Consider the following 23,539-nt stretch of genomic DNA (forward strand, 5'->3'; position numbering starts at 1 on the left):
TTTGCTCTTGTGTAAAAATCGAAATATAAGTCTTGTGCTACTGCTTTTGAACTCTACCTCTAGCTTTTCACTAAATTTTTATCGGGTTTTATTGAATTGTCTTTTGAAAGTTTCTCTGTATGTCACATTTTTTTTATTGATTGGTGAGAATTATTAACAATAATACACATTGTGTTTATCTTGTTTTTTGCATCATTTTTCTATAAAATTTCATATTATAAAGTGATTCATTTCTGTGTTTCATGGAGAGGAATATGTGGTAAAGAGATGTGTCCTGCTGTATGGGTACACACATGTTCCATAGAAGTATATAAATGATATGATAGTGTGAACTGTGTGACCGAAGCTCCGGCACTGTCTCACACTTATACATCTCACCTAAGCCTAATCAATTATCCTCAAAATCCGGGATTGACTTATAAACAATTTTAAAGTAGATTTCACCACGCAATCAGCCGCAGGTTAGAAATAACTGGCTGAGGGCTAGGCTGACCTCGATCTCGTTCCAAAGACTAATGTGCTAAGGGCTGTCCCACAGCAGACAAAATTCTTGTTCACCCAGTTTCTTGGCAAATCTCGGTAAACATGAACCGACAATAGACACTTGCCACGTGGTATTAGAACTTTCCCCCCCCCCCCCCCCCCCCCCAGTTGATCTCGTTTTTGCTTGAAAACTGTTTTCAAGTCGCAAAGTGCTTTTGGCAGTGGTGCCATGCGCAGGCTAACATTGTGGTCAGACTTTAAAATTTTCAAAGTTTTGAAGGTTATTCTGTCTGGATTAGAGCCTGGATTGTGTAGTTTTTATGCTGTTATCCTGGGTTTATATATTGAGATTTCCGTAGATTTTGATGTCTTATTTTGGACTGATGTCCTCCATCTGTTTAAAAAACTGATTTTCAAAAGCTATGCATCATAACATTGTTATAAATTTAACATGTGACGGTATTTTCCATTTAACAGATGTGATGATACATGTATGTTCCATTTAACATGTGATGATATTTTCCATAGAAGTATTAGTCTGTCTTAAAACCGTTGACCTTATAACTGCAGTTCCATTAAATACTGAAGAATGCTGATTTCCTTTTTTTTCATGTATGGCATGTTAGCCTTTTATCCAAACTTATTTCTGGTCTTTTTAGTTATTCAAGTTTTCAAACGCTATTTCACTCAGGTTACTTTATATATGGCTGTGTTAGGATACACTGTCATTGCAAAGTATTGTCAAAATTTAATAACTTTGACGTTACCCATATAGATCAATTCCTTGATTGATATCTATCATTCCCCTTGTGATAGTACAGGAACAATCTGCCCAGTGTGACAGACAGTACAGATGTGCGATCCCATGGGACCATATAGACATGCTGTCAGACACATGTACATGCACACAGTCCAGTGTGACAGCTACATGTACATGTAGTACAGACTGGCAGCCCCATACAGTGTGTTACAGTACAGCTGTAGATACGTGTAGTGAATCAAAAGGGACAGCCACATGTAGTACAAGCTGGCAGCCTCATACAGTGTGTGACAGTACAGCTGTAGATACGTGTAGTGAATCAAAAGTGACAGCCACATGTAGTACAAGCTGGCAGCCCCATACAGTGTGTGACAGTACAGCTGTAGATACGTGTAGTGAATCAAAAGTGACAGCCACATGTAGTACAAGCTGGCAGCCGCATACAATGTGTGACAGTACAGCTGTAGATACGTGTAGTGAATCAAAAGTGACAGCCACATGTAGTACAAGCTGGCAGCCCCATACAATGTGTGACAGTACAGCTGTAGATACGTGTAGTGAATCAAAAGTGACAGCCACATGTAGTACAAGCTGGCAGCCCCATACAATGTGTGACAGTACAGCTGTAGATTCGTGTAGTGAATCAAAAGTGACAGCCACATGTAGTACAAGCTGGCAGACCCATACAGTGTGTGACAGTACAACTGTAGATTCGTGTAGTGAATCAAAAGTGACAGCCACATGTAGTACAAGCTGGCAGCCCCATACAATGTGTGACAGTACAGCTGTAGATACGTGTAGTGAATCAAAAGTGACAGCCACATGTAGTACAAGCTGGCAGCCCCATACAATGTGTGACAGTACAGCTGTAGGTACGTGTAGTGAATCAAAAGTGACAGCCACATGTAGTACAAGCTGGCAGACCCATACAGTGTGTGACAGTACAGCTGTAGATTTGTGTAGTGAATCAAAAGTGACAGCCACATGTAGTACAAGCTGGCAGACTCATACAGTGTGTGACAGTACAACTGTAGATTCGTGTAGTGAATCAAAAGTGACAGCCACATGTAGTACAAGCTGGCAGCCCCATACAGTGTGTGACAGTACAGCTATAGATATGGGCAGTGAGCTATAGATAGGTGTGGTGAGTGAGAAGTGACAGCTGCATGTACTGGCCAACAGGTCCATATGTGATAGTGCACATTGTAGCTAGGTGTTTAGCCATGTATAGCTTGTACGTGTCATATGCAACAGTACAGGCTGGCAGTCCCACATGTGAAAGTACAGCTATAGGTATAAAACGTACATCTCATGGTAGTCAGTCCAAGGTGACAGCTATAACTAGTACAGGCCATATGCGATAGTACAGGCTGGCAGTCCCACATGTGAAAGTACAGCTATAAGTATAAAATGTACATCTGATGGTAGTCAGTCCAAGGTGACAGCTATAACCAGTACAGGCCATATGTGATAGTACAGGCTGGCAGTCCCACATGTGAAAGTACAGCTATAGGTATAAAACGTACATCTGATGGTAGTCAGTCCAAGGTGACAGCTATAACTAGTACAGGCCATATGCGATAGTACAGGCTGGCAGTCCCACATGTGAAAGTACAGCTATAAGTATAAAATGTACATCTCATGGTAGTCAGTCCAAGGTGACAGCTATAACCAGTACAGGCCATATGTGATAGTACAGGCTGGCAGTCCCACATGTGAAAGTACAGCTATAGGTATAAAACGTACATCTCATGGTATTCAGTTCAAGGTGACAGTATAACCAGTACAGGCCATATGTGATAGTACAGGCTGGCAGTCCCACATGTGAAAGTACAGCTATAAGTATAAAATGTACATCTCATGGTAGTCAGTCCAAGGTGACAGCTATAACCAGTACAGGCCATATGTGATAGTACAGGCTGGCAGTCCCACATGTGAAAGTACAGCTATAGGTATAAAACGTACATCTCATGGTAGTCAGTCCAAGGTGACAGCTATAACTAGTACAGGCCATATATGATAGTACAGGCTGGCAGTCCCACATGTGAAAGTATAGTGATAGGTATAAAACGCACCTCTCATGGTAGTCAGTCCAAGGTGACAGCTATAACCAGTACAGGCCATATGTGATAGTACAGGCTGGCAGTCCCACATGTGAAAGTACAGCTATAGGTATAAAACGCATATCTCGTGGTAGTCAGTCCAAGGTGACAGCTATAACTAGTACAGGCCATATGTGATAGTACAGGCTGGCAGTCCCACATGTGAAAGTACAGCTATAGGTATAAAACGCACATCTCAAGGTTAGTCAGTCCAAGGTGACAGCTACATGTACCGCATGCTTGTGGCTCCTTGTATGCACATATAGCCCATCAATCACATGTGACAGTACAAGTGAGTCCAAAGTGATGTAGGGCTGGCAGCCTCAAGGGACAGCATAGTCAGTTAGTCCTGTGACAGTAGTAAATCACTGCCATGTGACCGTCTAACCATTCAGCCTAATGTGAGTGTATAGGCAACCAGTCATTCCCACGCGGCAGTGTCTTATCTTAATCATTCACTGCCTTGTGTCACATGCCCAGTTGCTATGCCCATGTCAGTCTGTTCCATATATATGGCAGTACATGGTATTGTGTCAGTCAGTCACTCAGTCACTCAGACCCGTGTGACATATAAATGCTATATTCCCCTTTCATTCTGTGTTGCAGTATCTTCCCTGGTTAGTCACTGTTTAGTACCTGGTGACAGTCATTCCCATGTGATAGTTAATTAACAAGCCCTAATCAGTCATCCAGTTAGTTAGTCAATCAGTCATGTGGGATACATGTATCTCTGTTGATGTAATAATGCCATATCCCAGTAATGCATCAAGTTGCTAATTTGCTTAGATTCATTGGGGTTTCTACATGTGGCTGTTCCAGTCTGTCAGTTATGTCAGTTGTATTCATATAACAGCTGTGTACAACATAACATACCAATTCAAGAAATAAATAAATATCACAGCACTGATGAAGTGACATCATGTCATCGAAATCTGATCAGTTTCATCAAGGTATACTTAAGTACTCATGCAGTGTCTCTTCCATGCAATCTGTTCAATTATTCACTCACTGTTCCTGAAGATTCACATGTACATAGAGCTCAGACATCAGTCCATAGACTGCTGGTGTCCTCTGCTTTGATGTCCCATACCATCCCTCTCCCCCACTCTCCTCCACCCCTTGCCTCCACCCACTCATGTCCAGGCCTCCAGTCCCAGCTGTCCCACCAGATGTGTCCTTTTTTTTTTGTCAGTAGTAGATGACCTTCTTCTCCTCTAACATTCAGGGCCTTTGATCTTTAACCAGATGATGTTTTCTTGGACTGATTGCCAAAGGGAAAAGGCCATCTGACCCATGAGCATAAAGAAACAAACCATCCTCATCAGATAGCTATGTCTTCCTGTGGACCGGACACATGTACTTTGTTAACTCCAGAGTATTAACTGGGTTTTTAAAAGGGTGATATGTGTCCTTTCATGGACACCTCTTGTCCAGCCAGTACCATAAATACACTATAAACATGTATACATGCACATACTGGACCTAATGATATTTTGTCGGGATATTTTATCTTTGTATTTACATAATTTGTTTTATTTTAACTAAGGAATGTGTCGTCTGGTAATGAGTGCTGCTTAAGAACAAAAATGTGTACCGGTATATAGAGAAATTGATTTTTCATGTAGGCACATGAGTGAATTACAACGTACATATACTTCATTCTAATGTATATGTAGTAGCAATCTTTAATAGAATATACTTTGACAGTATCATTACCTGAAGGCAATCAATTTAGTCAGAATACATGTGCTGTATTTGCCCTAAAAATTCACCCAAAAGTGCAGTTTTCAGACGTCATAATATGTTATATTTGGTGCTGAAAATTTTTTTTCCAGTAGGATATCTTCATACCTTTCAAACAAACCTTAAAACACCTTTCAAAGATCAGTAGAACTCCCATAATAAAGAAATAATGGGTAACCTTGTCATGGATGATATTTGAGTTCAAATACTGTACTTTCCTTGTCTTGAATGAGTACAGTGGCCTCGTAATGTGGAGGGGTTTTCTTGTTACAGGCAAAAGAAGATTACATGCATGCTGTTTCTAAATCGGGTAAATTACAGCTTTTGACCACTGCTGATCAGAACGCCAGTTCCCATCTCCCTTGCTTCTCTGCTAGCTATCAGAAAACTGGTGACAATTATTGAGTACTGCATAAACTGTTGAAGTGCATGTAAAAGTATGGCAGTCTGTTGGTTATTATTAATGTTATGATGACCTGACAGAAAACATCAAATTCTTGTTGTATAAATTTGATGTACACTGTTTAGTGCGAGATCTGGATCAATACTCTGTGAGCACAGTGACTACATTGAAGTGAGTAGGGTGTCCTCAAGGCTGCTTCTCTTGGAGTGAAGAAAGCTGCATAAGGGGAGACAACCTACATGTGGATCGTATCTGTTGCTAGGGGAATTTGCTAGGGGTATAGCTTCATGTCATTGAAACTCAGAAATTGCAGCAGAAAAGGTGTCATTCACTCTCCACTATGTGGTTTTTCTTTTCTGCAAACGTATGTAACAGGTCATATCTTTGAATTCTCATTGATGGAGGTCATTTTTACTTAGAAAATGATTAAGTAACAATGTTATCATTTTTATATGATTTACGCAGGACACCTTTGAAACTCTGTCTTGAAGTGAAAAAGATACCATAAAAATGGAAAAAGCATTTACTTTTTGACTTCATTGGTGTAGCACAGATTCAAGTATTAAAAATTGGGAGTCACCACTGCTGCTTTCGATCCAGCAACCTCTTGAATCTAGACTCTTAAAGCTGCTGTCTGGTGGTACATGCGTGGAAAGGTCTGCCAGCAGTGTGCAGATGGCTGTCAGTTTCCCGTGGGCTCTGCCTGGTGGTTTCCTCTCATATAATTTTGTCCTCTGTCGTATAAGTGATGTATTCATCAGTACACTGTGAAACATCAGTCAATTAGATTAATGAAATAAAATTCTTGAGCCTTAATGGATGTTAAATATCAACTATATCCGTAATCTGATATTTGATACAGTGCAATCACGAATCTTGTTTGTTTGTTTCCAGACAAGAAGCATGAAGACTAGAGAACAAAACATGGATGAATACCATCGTCAGGTCATCAATGAACTACAGAGTGAAAAAGAAGGTGAGTGAGAACAATAAGTCATATGACATGGTGATATTTATGTCCTTTGTGTGACACAGATTCCCAAACAGTTCAATAAAAAACTACAGTTGCTCTAAATCACCCTAAATTTCGTCCATGACTATCTTGCCCATTTTTCCTGATTCTGAGAGCTCTATTGATTTTTGAAAGGTGTTTTGAGGTTTGCTCAGGACATGTGATGATATTCTATTGGAAAACAAGTTTCGGCAAAAAAAAATTAATATTTTGTTTATTTGCCTCTAAAAATGCACTTTTGTGTGCGAAATTTTTGGTCATGTAGGATACTTGCTACCAAGTCTGATAATTATAGTGACAACTGTCTTGCTTTCGCAAATACAAGTAGCGAGATTGTTGAGCATTGGCAAAAACACCATAATTTCACTGAATATGGTAATTCATTACTGTTTGCTAAATTCTTGCTGACTGAGCAGTGTAATAAATTTTGATGTCTGAAGATGACTATGCTATGACCATATAACCATTGATTGACATGGTTTGTTTGAATTGAGCTCCTGTCATGAACATGGAGAGTGTTTATGTCAAGAGATTTGTCAGGAGCATGGAGTTTTTTTTATGTCAAAAGATTTGTCAGGAACATGGAGTTGTTTTAATGTCAAGAGATTTTCAGGAACATGGAGAGTTTTGTGTCAAGACATTTGTCAGGAACATGGAGAGTTTTTATATCAAGAGATTTGTCAGGAACATGGAGAGTTTTTATATCAAGAGATTTGTCAGGAACTTGGAGAGTTTTATGTCAAGAGATTTGTCAGGAACATGGAGAGTTTTATGTCAAGAAGTTTGTCAGGAACTTGGAGAGTTTTGTGTCAAGAAGTTTGTCTATAAATCTTATGACTACATTTATTTTTTTAAATAATTCTGAATTGTTTTAATTGATTTGTCAGTTTGTAAATGTAAAGTACATGTCCTGTACATTCTTCAGTTAATTCTGCGGTTTGTAAGTCGGTCAGTAATCTTGGTTTCAGTTCTTCTGAGACAGGTGTCAGAACAAGAGAAAAATCTGTCAGCCTTTGAAACTCAGTCTGAAGAACTCCGCTCAGAACTGAAGAATGTGGTTACTCAGAAAGCTGCCCTTGAAAGACAAGTTAAGGTATGATTTTACAGCCTTATGTTATTTACATACCGTATTTCACCTAAAGTTCAGCTTTTCTCAAATAACACATTTTGCTTGATTCTGATTTATTCATCAGGTCATCATTTATAGGGCCACTTAAGAATATTTTGTGACCTGAATTTCTTCTCAGATAAAACTTTTGAGTTCACATCAAAATTTGCATTAAGTGTGCTTTTGAAACTGCAGTTTTACAGGTCTAACCTGTAGGTGAAATACAGTATTCCTGTCAGTGTATTGAACTGTGACTCAACCATACTCAGATACAGTACTATGAGAGCGGCAGGTGCTGATTTTGAATTTTATAAAGTGTTGAGTATCTTCAGCACTAATGGTCTGTGGAATAAAATTGCTACTCACAGCTGAAAGAATTAAGATCAATGTTACATCTGACATAATAACAGTGAGGCAATAAAAACATCAATAGTCTTTATATACTTATTCTTGCTTCTTTTTGTTCTTGTTCAAAATTTCAGACACTGCAAAAAGACATTACTGATAAAGTCGGAAAGTTTGAAGAGCTCCTGAAAGATGTGAGTACTGTTTGTTCATGTACAATTCTCCTTGAAAGTCCTGGAGAAAAATAAAAACTCCTGGGAACTTCTTGAAAATTCTGATTTTGGGTGGAAGGAAATATCTGTCGTGTATACCATTCTTAATCAAAGCGTGAGAAAACTGAATTTGTACGGCTAATTTTTCTTAAAATCGTATCTGAGGCAATTGGCCATTGCAGCATTACACATGGTGCAATTTCCGTTACCTGGCCACTGCACATCCACACATGTTTTTTGGGCTCTTAGTCATTATGTATTGAAGAGATATGGTGTCTTGGCTTTCATTCATCATCTTAGTAGCAGGTAGTGTTTTACTTATTCAGTTAAAATCAAAATCATGTCAAAACACAGTTAATCTAAGTATGTGGAGGTGACATCGTAGAGGGCACTATTTGTAGTTGTCCCCTTAGCAGGATGTTAAGAAATTCCATTCAGAGCAAAATTTAGAAGTTTATTTGAAAGGGGAGAAAAAGTATGGCAAGAATTCTGTTGAGGCTGAGATCTTAGTATAGATTTCTACTATTTTGTTGGTCAGATAAACAACCCGACTTGGAAGGTACCGTAGCCAGATGTATTGTGACTACCTCTGAAATTGGGCAAGAAATAAATACAGAACTCAGATGGCCTTTTTCTCATGGAAAATAAAAAGCAGAAAAAGTACATTTAAAAGAAAACTGCATTATTAAACAAACAGTATTTAGAGATGAAAAGGAACGTCTAAAATAAAAATTTAAATCACCATTAAAAAAATTCAAAACATTTAAACAGGCTGTACCTAGAATTTTTGGCAAAAAATCAAATCTAATTTTTTGTATGTACCGTGAATGGCTCAGATTATTGCCTTTTAGTAAATATCAGACATGTACATGAAATATTAATATTATAGTATTAAAATGGTTCTAAAATTTGAAAAAGTTATAATGTGACCCACTTAATAAATTTTAGAAATTATTACTGATTTTGAACAGAAACATGTGCACAGACAAGGCTGGGGTTTTGTGTAAGGTTATTATTTGACTTGTGCTAAAAAGTATGACTGGATGTGCACTGATCAATTTTTTGTAGAAAGTCTCTTGTATAGCTTCTGAACACTATGTAACATTTTTCCTTGAAAGTTGCAATTTGTTCCTGGAGAATTGGAATTTCATTCATATTTCTCTCTATGAACCAAGAGTACAAACCAGGCTAATGGTTCTCTACACACATCCCAGTTTGCTTGCCACTAGCTCGCTGGTAGTTCTCTTGTGTTGTGCCCATAGAATGGCAGTGGATTCATTTGCAGAACACTGCTGTTTGCTGGTAAATATAGCCACTAATCCTGACTGAGTACAAGCTAGTTGCATGGAGGGTTAAGAAATGAGGGTTAAAAGGTCTGAAGCCAGTTTCATGAAACTCACTTAGCCAAGTATACTGTGTATACTAGCATGAAAACATGTGTTGTAGAAGTATGAAGTGCACTTAGCTAAGGGTTACTTAACACCATGGGAGCGGTAGATCCAGGGTCAATCCTGGGTTGAGTCACACCTAAGACCCTAAAAGAGGAAGTTGTAACTTCCTCGCTTGGCGTTCTCAGTGAAGCAGCACTAGATAAAAGAAATCCGTCCTGCATCAAGGAGGCACATTACATGCGCTCAAAGGATTCCTTCATCGTCATATGACTGAAAAATTGTTAAGTATGACGTTAAACCCCAAGCTCTCACTCACTTAACCCCAAGTATGCTTCATGAAATTGACCCCTCCTAATTGTGCCCGACTGATGTGGAGGCGAAATGGTTAGAGCGTCTGGCTCGAACTCGAGAGACCTGGGATGAAACCCGGGTCGAGTCATGTCAGAGACTTTTAAAAATGGAACATGTTTCGCTTGGCACTCGCTTGGCGCTTAGCACTGAGAGATTAAAGTAAGGAAACAGGACTGGTTGGCCCGGTGTCAATATAATGTGACTGGGAGGGGTGTCATGTCTGGTATTTTCGGCATGATACTTCAGTGGCGGCAACAGGTTGGCACCATGGACCACAAGAAGACACAGAATATATACACACACCTAATGACTCCCTGTTGTCATATGACTGTACGACCTTAAACCCCAAACATTTATTCATTAATTCCTAATGGTGCACTACTGGTGAGCTATTGACATGCCATGGAGAGCCTTTAACCTGGTTGGTAATGTATCTTTTGCTTACAGTGTTTAGAGAACATGGCATAGCAACTTTATGAAAACATCTAAAATGTTTTATGTTATTATTTGTGTCATATAGCTCTGGTGCATGTACCGTGAATAATGAAGTTGTGATGAATAGGGAAGCTTAGTGACTGGTTCACCTGGTGACAGTGCCATGACGGCATGTGTGAGACACCATTTTGGGTGTTTTTCAAAAGATCATACTTAAGTGTGGAAGCACTATGAATGACTTCTGCAAGGACACACTATTATGATTTATTTATTTGAATGGTGTTTTACACCATGCTCAAGAATATTTCACTTATAAGATGGCGGCCAGCGTTATGGAGGAAGCCGGTCAGAGCCCTATGGAAACCCACAACCATCCACAGGTTGCTTTGGTAAACCTGTTCTGATATGACTGCAAACATAATAGACGTGTAAATAAAACCCAAGGCAACAAATAAAATAAGGAGGAAAATGTTTATTGACTTTGAGATGATGAAAGTTCACATGGAGTTGTAAGTTTTTGTATGGCTTTACTGGTAGGTAAATTACTACTTGTTGTCCTTTATTACTGCCAGAAAAACTTAATTAGGGGATGGTCTTTATTTAAATGGTGAAAAGAATTGCTTCAGATTCCTGCAAAGGTGTGTCCATGTGTGTACAATATGTGCGGAGTTATGTATTTGTGGGGACATGGACACATGTAGTTTATTATTCGGCCTTTGTTATAGGAGGGAAATGAGTATGGCGTAAAACTCAAATAAATAAATAAATTTATAAATGTTGCCAGTCATGATCATGATTTTTCCTTTTGCTTATAGTGAGAATCATTCATAATTAAATAGAAATATGAATTATAACTTTCTTGACTGAAAGAAGAGTTATGAATGTCTGGCAGGTTGACAATGCCCGGCGTCTTGTCCAGAAGTACGAGACACAATTACGACAAAATGCCCTGGAGATTGAGGGGAAGAATACTGAGCTAGAGACAGTGAGGTGAGTCATTTAGAGACATTTGCTACAAAGGTTCGTCAGAAGTTGTAGAAAGGTAAATGCACAAAAATTCTGTTATTTCAATGTATATTCTCAGATAAGAAGCAGCATTGGCTTATTTCTGCTTAACTGGACTAGCCTGACTGTGAAATTATGTCTCCCTTGATTAATTACATAAATTAATACTGTTACTACTGCTACTGTTTACTTTTATATGAATGACTAGTCTGTTAAGTGAAGCTGTGAAGCAAGACTGCAGCTATTATGACCTTCAAAGCTATTTCCAGAAATTGTTTGGTAAATTCAATCCATAACAAAACTGTCAGTTGTGTTTGTGCTTTGTTATGCTTTTTTACTTTGTAAGCGTTTTTAACATGTGCATTTTCATGTGAAGGAAAGTTTATTTTTAAACAGGTTAATTGCTTGCCTTTTTGAATTTTGATTGTCTTCCAGAAATACATTTATACTTACGCTGTTTTCTGCTAAAACATGCACCTTGAGGATAAACTATGTGTACAGCAGATCTCTGAGAACATGGAATTCGCTCGTTAGCATTCCTCTAGCCAGTATGGAAGTGTTATGCTTGTCATGCTTTTTTGTTATTAGGCATGAATTGTCAGAGCTTTGGAACAGTCATCACCAGTTGAACGAACATGCCACCCAGCAAGCTGAACTGATACGACAGCTTCAGAACCTACAACAGGATACTCAGAAAAGTAAGTTAGACGATCTCTGTAGCACCCGATGCAGTTGTGGGAACCCATCTCTCTCAGGAAGTATTTGCCCTGCACAAGCTGTGTTTGACATTGAATCCTCAAAAATTATGGCCTGTATGGAATGGGCTGTGGCTGAGGTGTTAAGATGCTAGCCTTACAGTCTCTAGGACTTGAGGCTCAAGTTCAAACCCAGCCTTGGACAGGGAATTTGTGGTTTTCACCGCTCTCTCCGTTCATGAGGTCTTGGTCATTATAATCGTCAGTAACTCTAGTATGGACATTTAACATTGGTTGAAGACATTGTCTTTCACCAGTACATGGGAAAGTGTCAGTAATTTGCCTAAGGCCAGTGGTTTACGCTGGGGCACTTTGGTTTACTCCAACCTTGAAACTGATGACTCTCGTGGAAGTGAAAAATTCTTGAGATTGGCGTTCAAACAATGAGGAAATAAATAAATAGATAAATATGTATATAAAATATGTAGGCATTGTGTTGTGGGGCCTGGTAAAACACATTTATTTACTTATATGTAGCACTCAGTTTTAAGGTGTGACATGAAAATTGTAATTTTTTCTTTTCAGTTTAAACTTTAGTTGAACTTATATCGGTGGAACAAATGGTCTTTGTGACCATCTCTGAACAAGAGAATTCACACTGTTCAGATTAAGATCATGTCATAAGAGGTGTCCATGATGTTTCAGGTACATAATCCCATTTTTTAGATTGCTCACATGAATAGGGGAGTTTCGAGTTGGAACTCCTACTGTGTCATGTGAATGGTGAAATTTGTTAGGCAACCTTTGTTGACATTAATTTACTGATCACCTGTCTTCTTTTCCAGAGGTGCAAATGGCACCTCTTTCCTTCAGGAACTTCTCAAGTTCACACACACTTTTCTCTATCAATCTTCTCTATCATTCTTTCTTCTTACTGAATTACTTTTTATGACACTTTTTTCAGACACCTATGTTCTATTGAATGCGATCAGAAATAGTTGCCTAACATTTTTGATAGGTCACGTGATAGTGTTGGACTTTTTCTACCTTTAACAATAAAAGAGTTAAAACTCGAAACTCTCCAATTGTAGTACATGTACACATTAATTTACATTTTTCTCTACAGTGTTAAAGAATCAGGAAGATGCGTATTGTATTGAAGCAACTTCACTTCAGCAGGTAAGAATACCTTGTGAAGCTACCATTGTTCCTTAACTGTTTTGCAACTTTTAGTGTGATTTAAGTGCCTTTTAAATTGGATTATGAACAAAAAACTACATTTCTTGATTTTGCCAATTCCAGGACATGACAAAAAGGATAAATTTATCAGACTAACCAGAATAATATTCCCAGAATATGCTTGATTAAACCTGTGAAAATGTTGAAAAATAACAGTAACTGAAAATGGATATTGAGTAGTGGATTTTTGTTGTCTAAATGCCAAGGTGTTGTTGTCTTTTAAGGTATTTACACATATAAGGAATATATATTTCTAAGCTTGCTTGACTGTATAAAGTATTTAGTACACTCCAACTGACATGAAGTTATTATTAAAAGAGTGAATGAAAATTGGATTGACTGATATGAACTCTAGATTAAAGATTCAGCTCAACTTTTTCAAGGGCACATCTTGTGAAGTGCTGCTGTGTAAGCTGTCGTGCAAGTTGTGCCAAGGTTATGTGACGACTGCTTCGTATAGCTAGCCCTAAGGGTTTCAAGAAACAGTGCCCCGGCTCACAGTGAGCTTATTAATCATGAGAAAGAGCATTTCCAGACTATATATTTGACTCCTTATTAGAATAATCAACTCTGTAATTGTAACACTGTCACACGCACGCTCAGTCCTGAATGGACATGTGAATTTTAAGATGCTGCTGTCAGTTTGTCCCAAGGCTAATCTGTTATCTTAAAAACATCTGCTTGCAAGGGAATTGCATTCATATGCAAGGGAAATTGCCAGACAGCCTAGACTGGTTGACAGAGCTTACGTTTTGTTTTTTTTTTACTTATGATGAAAGGCATAGTTTATTTCTCCTCCAGTCCGTTCTGTATGCAAAAAGAAGGGTGCAGTCAGAGCAATGTATCTTTGGGTCTGCGTATAAGTGGTTGTTTGGTTTATGTATGTCATACCAGGGGCCATGTGTAGTCTGTTTTTGAATTTGTACATTCCCCAACCTCACAGATTATGTGGGGCCTTGTTGACAGACAACATAAAGCAGTCAACAACGCTTATGTGGCTATTGCTTTGTCTAAATTAATGTTCATTGATGACCACTTGTCTTCCAGCAGTATCATTTTATGGTGTGTGGACATGTCGGAAAGTTTGTCAGTCACTTGCTAAAGGTTGGTGGTTTATCCCAGCACTTGCGTTTTCCTCCACCCATAATAATGACAGCCATCAGAATTTACCAGTGGAAAATTGAGGAAAAAAAGTGAAGTGTGGCATTAAAAAATAATGAAATAAATGGATAACTAAAAAAACTGCTGGTGATTGTGGATTCCCCCTGCTGTCACTATTTGCAGGGCATTGGTGACAACAAGCGTTCAACGATGTAGTCTGATGTTGAAGGAAGACCCTTGTCTTCCACAAATGGAGTGTGCCAAGTCCTTACTGTGTCTTTCTTACGTGAAAATTTGTTAGTAACTTGCCAAAGGTTGGTGGTTCACCACAGGCACTTTTATTTTGTTCAGCCATAAAACTTGAACACCATCATATAACTGAAAAATTCTTGAGTAAGGCATTGAAATAACCTGGTGGTTCTTGTTTTCTTCAGCCAATACCTGTATACTGTAATACGGTTTGTGGCATACAGTGTTATTAAAGAATTATCAAGAATAGTTCTCATTATTCCCTAGTATAATTATTTTTGTGGTCTGCCAATGCACACACAACCATGATATCGTGTTTGATCTGAAAGGAACCGCTTTGTTTTATGACAAATTCTTTCTTCTTGGGAATCATAGTAGTTAGCCATTGGCCTGCTTGTGGTTTATCTGTAGTGAGCTTGTGGAATGGTAGTGGATTGTTGCACCTGGAGCAATAATATCTATTAGATAATGTTCTAATAGCGAATGAAGGATAGTGGAATGATGGACGAATGCTATAGAAGTGAACTATAGGTGTGCAATTGACAAGCTAGTGGTGTTTAGTACTGTAGTTCTCATAAACTATATGTATACCAAAATATTAAATTTGGTATACATACAGTAACTTATTGGAACTTAGACTGAAAATGTTGCAAGAATTACAAGGAAACATGTCTTTGGAAATGTGCGGTTCTAAGGGAGGAAGAAAGTACTTCCCTACATGTTAACAGTAACCTACATGTACTTTCATTTTGGGACCGAGGTGGCTGATAGCATGGTTTGATAGCGTTCCAGCTCATGCTGGCTTCCTCTTCAGCCATTCATGGCTGTGGGTTTCCCCCGGGTTTTGCCTGGTTTCATCCCACCATAATGCTGGCAGCTGTCATATAACTGAAATATTCTTGAGTACAGCGTAAAACACCATTTACTCAAATAAATAAATAAATTAACTTGTCTTATTTTAAATTCATTGTAGTGTAGTTAATTATTTTTTAGATTTATTTGATAGGAAAAGTGAACATCAATAATTTTAGTGTAATGTTAAGACTGCTAAACAGTGTATCTCTGTCTGATGTTGGCAGATGTATGCTGAACTGACAACTCGCTTTGAGGTCTCAAAGCAGGCAGAAGCTGATCTCCGACGGGAAATGCTTTCATTGAAAAAGGTAAGTTTCTGAGTTGACCAGACACAATTCAACAACTTAATTCGGTGATAAAAGTGGTTATTAAAACCCATCTAGCTTCTGACTTAGTTGGTTTCCATTATCAGGAATAATAACTCAGTGATGTCAAAACAATGACATGTTGAAAGGAATTTGGCTAGAAAACCCATAGTTTCATTTCTTTTGACTACTTGCTGTCCGAAGGAAAACTGGAGAAGTTCACATTTGTGTATGTCATCTTTGTGTGAGTTATTGGTAAGTTGCCTACAGCAATTGACATTGTTCCACCTCGTTACCATGTCCCCATCTTGTTGGAAACCAGCGACTTTATGGGCCCTTGGGACTGAGGTTACACAATTGATATGTATTTATGTATGTGCTGAGGAGTAGGAGATGATTGGGTGATAATACAAGAACTGTCAAGGGTTTCTAAGAAAATTCACGGAGATATTTAGGCAAACAAAGATCATCTAGCCTGTGAGCCTCTGTGGATTTGGCAAACTCTCGTGTAAGTGGACGCTGTCTCGGCATGTCATCGGGAGTTTTCTTTTCACTTCATTTCTGTTTCATGTCACAGTTCGTCTCATGGAAGAGACGTCACTGTATGGCCTGACGCGGGTAATAATAGGTATATTACATTAACAACCTAATAACTTTGAAAAGAAAGGGATATGAATAAAACATGTCTTCTGGTGGCCCTGAGTGGATGGACAGTGTATTTTTTTCACAAAACTTCAATAAAAGGTGTTTATATCATACACTGTAGCTACCATAGCATCACTTTTTATACCAGTCTCAACAAAGTTAGGTTGGGGGTGGGGTGGGGGTTTGACTATACTGGAATCTCCCCTGTCGGTTCATCTGTCTGTCTGTCTGTCTGTCTGTAGACACGATTTTGTGCATTTCCTTTCAAATTACTGTGCCAATTTTTATGAAACTTACCATACATCTTGCCTATCATCTGAGCTTGTGTGTGCTTAAGTTTCATTCATTTTTTGTCCATGCAACTCTTCAAAGTACTGAACCTATTTCCATGAAATCATTATCTAAGCTATTTCCTATTATCTAAACCTGTGCATGATTAAAGTTTAATCACAAACTGCTAATTACTTTCATAATTACTCCTGTTCAGGCTCTTAGTGCAATAATGCATTTTCATGTACACAGGTTTTGTCCGTGCAACAACGGCTAAAGTATTGCACCAATTTTGTTGAAACATTGTGTACATCTTTTACAGATTGCACCAGGTAAAAAAAAAGAAAATCTGTTCAGATGGCTAATCAGTACCGTGGGGTGTATCGTGTGTATGATGTCTCACAATTTGATAATTTAAATGATGAACTGAAGAAACACATATTATAGATATATTTTGAATAAAGCTACAGTATGGTTTCAAAGAAATCAAGATAAATCATGATAAATGTGGTAGAACTGTTGCATTTACCCTAACAATTCGTGCCAAAAAAGTAGGTCAAGTACATTATGCACTAAAAATGTAAATAATCAGTATGTGTGAATACATGTATACAAGGGCAGTATGGTGTAAATGTACTTATGACATCATCAACAGTACATGTGCTGTGTGGTGTAAATGTACTTATGTCATAAACAGTATATGTACTGTATGGTGTAAATGTACTCATGACATCATAAACAGTACCTGTGCTGTATGGTGTAAATGTACTTATGACATCATAAACAGTACATGTGCAGTATGGTGTAAATGTACTTATGACATCATAAACAGTACATGTGCTGTATAGTGTAAATGTGCAGTATGGTGTAAATGTACTTATGACATCATAAACAGTACATGTGCGGGACCATCCTAGTATCTAGAGCCATTTTAGTTCTGGAAAACATTTGGTCAGCCAAACTGTTGAGCGCCCTAACCAATCAAGCTTTAGTTAAACTAACAAATAACTTGGAACAATCATTAGGTGCTTTAATTACCAATAAATAGTTACGTTTTCCGACAAATTTTTTTCATTCACAGCCTTAAAAGCTCTCACAAGGCATCATTTTATGAAATTTCTTTTTATACTGTCATATTGTCACCTATTAAAATTTTGGATCAGAACCTTCAAGTTTTAGCTCACCATTACAAAGCAAGGTCAGGTATTACGAGTGTGGAGGAAAAGTGGTGTCGTTGTCCGAGTTAGCTGTTTTGTTTGGGTCAGTTGAATAAGGTTTTATGTTTGGGTCTGCTATAGTCTCACAGTTTTCACATCACCTCTATGAAACTTGCTGGGAATGGTTTGGACATTGACTCATTTTTATTATAAATTAGGGATGTGTGCATTTGTATTAAAATGATCAGGTTTGGCCCTAGCCGTTTTGTCGACGTCAGCACTATAAAAGGCCAGGGTAAGGTGTTTTCTTTGGGTCAGCTGTTGCCACATTTTTTACATCATCTTGCTGAAACTTGGTAAGGATGATGGCATGCTTTGAAGACTTAGACTGCCATTTGAACCGAATCCATTACCGGCGAGCTGTCTGGTTTCTCATAACCCTTGTTTTTTTTTTTAATATGGCCTTGATTTTTCCAAATACATTTTTTACACGACCATGAATTCATATCTTTTAAATGTCTATGAAATGTGCCATATTAACCATTAGTAACTGATATCTGTGTATTTTGTTTCATGCTGTTAGGGCACACCAGCCTCTATGTAGATGTACCTAATGCTGAGACTGGTTATTGGAGTATTTACTGCAGTGTTCTAATGGATGATCGCCTGTCCTGCCAACATGACCAGACTCCTGTCCGCACTGTCTATATTAGATACGACAGTATAATGTGAATACCAATTATCAGCTGTCCCATATCAATTTGTCTACAGACACCCTGTAGTCCGGGCCTCCCTTCCCACAGGTGTGATCTCTACGATAGAGACAACTTAACGCACTTGCTGCCTCACACCTGCAGTGTTTATGTGACCGATGTCCCCCCACAGGAGGCTAACTGATGACTGGTCATCCCCACCGACCTCAGCACGTCCAGGCTTATTCATGCCCCTGCATGCCTCAACATTAGATACTGATATTATTATAATGTCAGAATTTGAAATGAATGTACGTGTGTATATCTTCATTTTACCTGGGATACTTGCAGGCCTACTTGTTCCTATGGTTTGTCTGTTATCTAAATATCAAATTTGATTTCATTTGAATTTATAGTGGGTCTTGATTTTGACTGGCATTAAATTTTAATGTAGTCACACAAGTCATGAAGTTTGGTTCTATAATCATACAGTTAGGTTCAAGACGAGGCAGACATTGAGGAACTTGTTGCCGTGTCTTTTCCTGATCAGCTCCTTGTCAAAAAGACATTTCTAATGCAATAAAATATCAGAACAATTCAAAATTTATATCTGGTACTGGATAGGAAGTCCTGTCTTGTACTGATAGAGTCTTGTCAAGTACTGGGTGTGGAAACATGTCTGGTACTGGGTGAGGAGTTGTCTGGCACTGGAAGTTGTGTGTGGTACTGGTTGGGGAGTTGTGTCTGGTATTGGGTGAGGAGTTGTCTGGCACTGGGAGTTGTCTGGTACTGGGTGGGGAGTTGTGTCTAGTACTGGGGAGTACTAGATGGGAAATTGTGTTTGGTACTTGGTGGGGAGTTGTGCCTGGTACTGGGTGGGGAGTTGTGTCTGGTACTTGGTGGGGAGTTGTGTCCGGTATTGGGTGGGGAGTTGTGTTTAGTACTTGGTGAGGGGTTGTATCTGGTACTAGGTGGGGAGTTGTGTCTGGTGCTGGGTGGGGAGTTGTCTGATACTAGGTGGGTAGTTGTTTCTGATACCAGGTGGTGAGTTGTGTCTGATACTAGGTGGGGAATTGTGTCTGGTGCTGTGTGGGGAGTTGTGTCTGGTACTGGGTGGGGAGTTGTGTCCGGTACTGAGTGGGGAGCTGTGTCCGGTACTGGGTGAGGGTGTTGTGTCAGGTACTGGGTGAGGAGATGTGTCTGGTACTGGGTGAGGAGTTGTGTCTGGTACTAGGTGGGGAGTTGTGTCAGATACTGGGTGCGAAGTTGTGTCCGGTATTGGGTGTGGAGTTGTGTTTGGTACTGGGTGGGGAATTGTGTCTGGTACTGGGTGAATGTAAGGCAAAGGATGGTGATTTCTGATGTAAAAAAGAGATGTAGTGGAAGGTTTTAATTTCTCCAGATTGTTTTCTCTTATCCTTAGTAAGACAGGAAAAAGACCATTTTGGCATATAACCTGTGTTTAATCTGTTGTTATTAAATTAATTTCATTTGGCATGAAATCATTTCATAGCAGTCTCTCATTTGTACGACATGATTCCAGTTCATACGGAAGTTGTAAATGTAAGCAGAATATGTTCAGAGTGTAAAAAATAAGGTCTCATCATGCGGCTAATTTACTTGGATTGCATCAAAGGGGAGTAATCAAATGAAGGGCTATTTACGGAATGTATTATGTAGCTTTTGTCGACAGTTATTTCTGGACCCTATCCGAATTGTAATGTCATCTGATCAAAGAGGCTGGGATATTCATGGTTTCTGTGCCTCATCCAAAACTGAATAACTTGATATTGCAAAAAGGACAAATTATACAGGAACAAAAATTGCCATTTTGCAATTGTTTCCTTTGATAAGTTATGGCCACATTCTTTCGAGACTTCTTATTAAAATTATCAGCCTTATAGATGATCTTTTCTGAACTCAATTTGCTTGCCGGCTGGGACAAGCCTTTGGTGAGTTCCATCGAAGTCGTCCTTCTGTTGGTTTCCAGTCGGCACCAAGTCAGTCTATTGGCTTGTCACTTTTTTCGCCCCCTCTACGCAGAGGGTAATACACTCGCTACAAGTTATTGACATCAGGACCGAATGCCTATTGGGACGACTGCATTAAATTTGTGCGAAGCCTACAGCATAATAATAAGGCTTGGTATGATGTACCACAGTACGCTGTCCCTTTCCATGATCACGTCCCCCAGTGAGACTGGGCTGTCATGTCATCTACACAGTGATAAGCATGTCCCGCTTTCCCCAGCAGAGCCTGCCAGTGTGACTTCAATCAATGATACATGAAACTGGTTAGAATTGAGGACTGGCCACGCTGATAGATTTCGGAGCAGATAGATAGTTTTTCGCTGTCCTCGGCATATCGAGGTATCCCGTGCGGGCCCCAGTAAATCCCCACTCTGTCAGCTGGGCTGGGTGCCTCGCTGCTGCCTATTGACAGACTTACACCTCTGCAAACACACTCTATTTTCTACTCTGTCCATAACTCCGTCCGTCAGTGACAAGCCCGTCCTATCCCGTGACCAAGGTGTTAAGTCATTACTGGGTAATAAGGCTGTATAAACTATAATTTGCCCTTCTCCTCAATGCTGTCATACAAGTTTATATTCAAGTGCATACAGCCTGGGTGACTTGGGAATGAATGTTGTTGATCAGTGGTATTATCCCCGCCACCAAATCTCCACCAGCAGGAGAGCGTGGTGTTATCTCGCGTATTGATCGTGATGTATTGGGTGTCACCCTGATGTGCCGACCCAGAGCTATGTCACAAACTACCAAATATATATAGATGCAGACGCAGGCACTGTGTTTTTTTTTGTTGCTTTTTTCGACTCTTTTCCAAGCACTGCATTACCAGTCTTTGCTGAAAATGTCACAAGGACATGAATTGTCATCACTATTGTTTATTCAAAACTGAAAAAACTGATAATGGAAAATTTAGTCTTGATGTAAAAATTGCAATTTTTCGTAACAATGGCTTTTGATAAATTGTTTTGATGTAACTAACTACTCAGTTGAATACAGAGCACAACACACAGTTTGCTAATAACATTTGGATGGGGAACAACACCGTTCTTGGCTGAGCCCACAGCGTAGCTTCTTGTTCAATAGGAGACAGCACATTGCATCATCAGGTGGTAACACACACTTAATAAGGCCTCAACACAGCACCTTTGTGGCACAACATTTTATTACTGATCAGTGATAACACGCCAATGGCATAGCACTTTCTTAATTGCCAACAGGCACAATGCTCCATGATGTGATCACACAGAACTTGAAAAAAGTCCAGAAAACGACACTTACGACACTGGGCAATAGCTGTGCACTTAATTAGAGCATAGAACAGCTCTGCCATAGGCCACAGATACACTCCCTGTTAGGCCACAACACACTCTCTGTTGGCCACAATACACACTCTGTTAGGCCACAACACACATTCTGTGACGATACACTCTGTGTTAGGCCACAATCAACTTTCTGTTAGGCCACAGCACACTCTCTCTGAGGCCACAACACACATTCTGTGAGGCCAAGGCAGTCTCTGTTAGGCCACAACACACTCTCTGTGACACCACAACTACCCTCTGTTAGGCCACAACACACATTCTGTGAGGTCACGGCACACTATCTGTTAGGACACAACAAATCACTTGAATAGGCCACAATGCATGATGATGAAATGTGATTATTTCTAAATGTGTTGTCTTGCCATGATGTACATGTATGCATATACATGTATGCTGTTCTATTGTTGTAGCAATTGTTTGAGCGGGATGACACAATTGTACAACTGCAGCACAGGCTGGACATGGCTCAAATTGATGGGAGATTACAGAGAGACCAGCAGGAAAGTTTCATTCACTCAGATAAGGTACACAGCTGGTTTCACTTTCACATTCCTCTACATAAAAATGACCATCTTGGATTACACCTCATCATCATAAATGTGTGAAAGCTTATGTACAGTTTGGAAATAAACCATTCTGGTATATGGAAAGGCACTAATTTAAATCAGGACTTTATTATTCTTCAGATTTATGGTAAAATTAGTAAATTTAACAAACACACTATGTGTGAAATGTTGCTGTTGTTAACCGCTATTCTTGAGTTGAGCCAGGCTTGAAACATCAGGCTCATCCCCATATTAAACATATGAAACTTAAGTCCTGACTAAAGTTATTACAGCTAGGCCTGAAGTCTTTTTCAAGTTATCAGAACTACTTATTTTGTTTCCTTTTTTCAGCGTTATTTTCATGTCCGCATCACACTAGCACAAAATGTAGTTTTCAGCTCGCCTGTACCATCCTAAGTTTCGCTGCATATATTGAGCTCAGGTGTTGTCTCCATGTAGGGCGCAATAACACAAGGGGTTATGTTCCGTCATGGATGCACAGTGTGCATATCAGTTACTGTAAATTACAAGATTCACACTTTTGTGCATAAGAATCAATGTTAAGGTAAATGTTAGAGTTGGTGTCTCAGAAAGTATGGCATCTATTGAGCTGAAATTTTGCATATGTGTAAGGCACTGTGATACAAGAGATATGTTCCATTGCTGTGTGCATATTAATTACCTTCCATACTTTTATGTATGGAGCCTAATTTATATGTTCCTACAGGCGAGGTCTCAGGCAGCCTCGCTACCAAATCTGTGATAGCTTCCATTTTCCCTAATGTCACTGATTATATGCTCACAGGAAAACCTTGAAAGTGCTAAGTTACAGATGGAAAGTTTGATGACAGAAAACCACCTGCTCAAAGACAATTTACAGGAAAAGAACAGGTATGTTGAACTATGAGATGCAGATTGAATGACATCAGTTATTGCGTGCATTTTATTATGCAATCCATTTCATCAAACCGGCATATCTTGTAAGGGCAAATATCAGCCAATCGTAGGTTGTTGTGCTGTTAATAATGTTATTGGGTACGTGATCGTCAACACGACTATTTAGTCTTCATATGGTGATGATAAC

The 23,539-nt window shown here is 39.1% G+C and overlaps 1 protein-coding gene across 1 annotated transcript in view; it reads left to right on the plus strand.

Moving 5' to 3' along the window:
- Nucleotides 1-23,539, plus strand: part of LOC135473271 (centlein-like) — an 88,534-nt gene that overhangs the window by 46,734 nt on the left and 18,261 nt on the right. Inside the window, exons 6-14 of the mRNA XM_064753118.1 lie at nt 6,386-6,467; nt 7,472-7,596; nt 8,094-8,150; nt 11,238-11,335; nt 11,939-12,048; nt 13,172-13,224; nt 15,714-15,797; nt 22,321-22,434; nt 23,261-23,346. Coding sequence (XP_064609188.1) covers nt 6,386-6,467; nt 7,472-7,596; nt 8,094-8,150; nt 11,238-11,335; nt 11,939-12,048; nt 13,172-13,224; nt 15,714-15,797; nt 22,321-22,434; nt 23,261-23,346 — 809 coding nt within the window. The remainder of the gene's footprint in view (nt 1-6,385; nt 6,468-7,471; nt 7,597-8,093; nt 8,151-11,237; nt 11,336-11,938; nt 12,049-13,171; nt 13,225-15,713; nt 15,798-22,320; nt 22,435-23,260; nt 23,347-23,539) is intronic.

This window comes from Liolophura sinensis, chromosome 8, assembly GCF_032854445.1.
Source record: "Liolophura sinensis isolate JHLJ2023 chromosome 8, CUHK_Ljap_v2, whole genome shotgun sequence".
In the NCBI taxonomy this organism is placed as follows: Eukaryota; Metazoa; Mollusca; class Polyplacophora; order Chitonida; family Chitonidae; genus Liolophura; species Liolophura sinensis.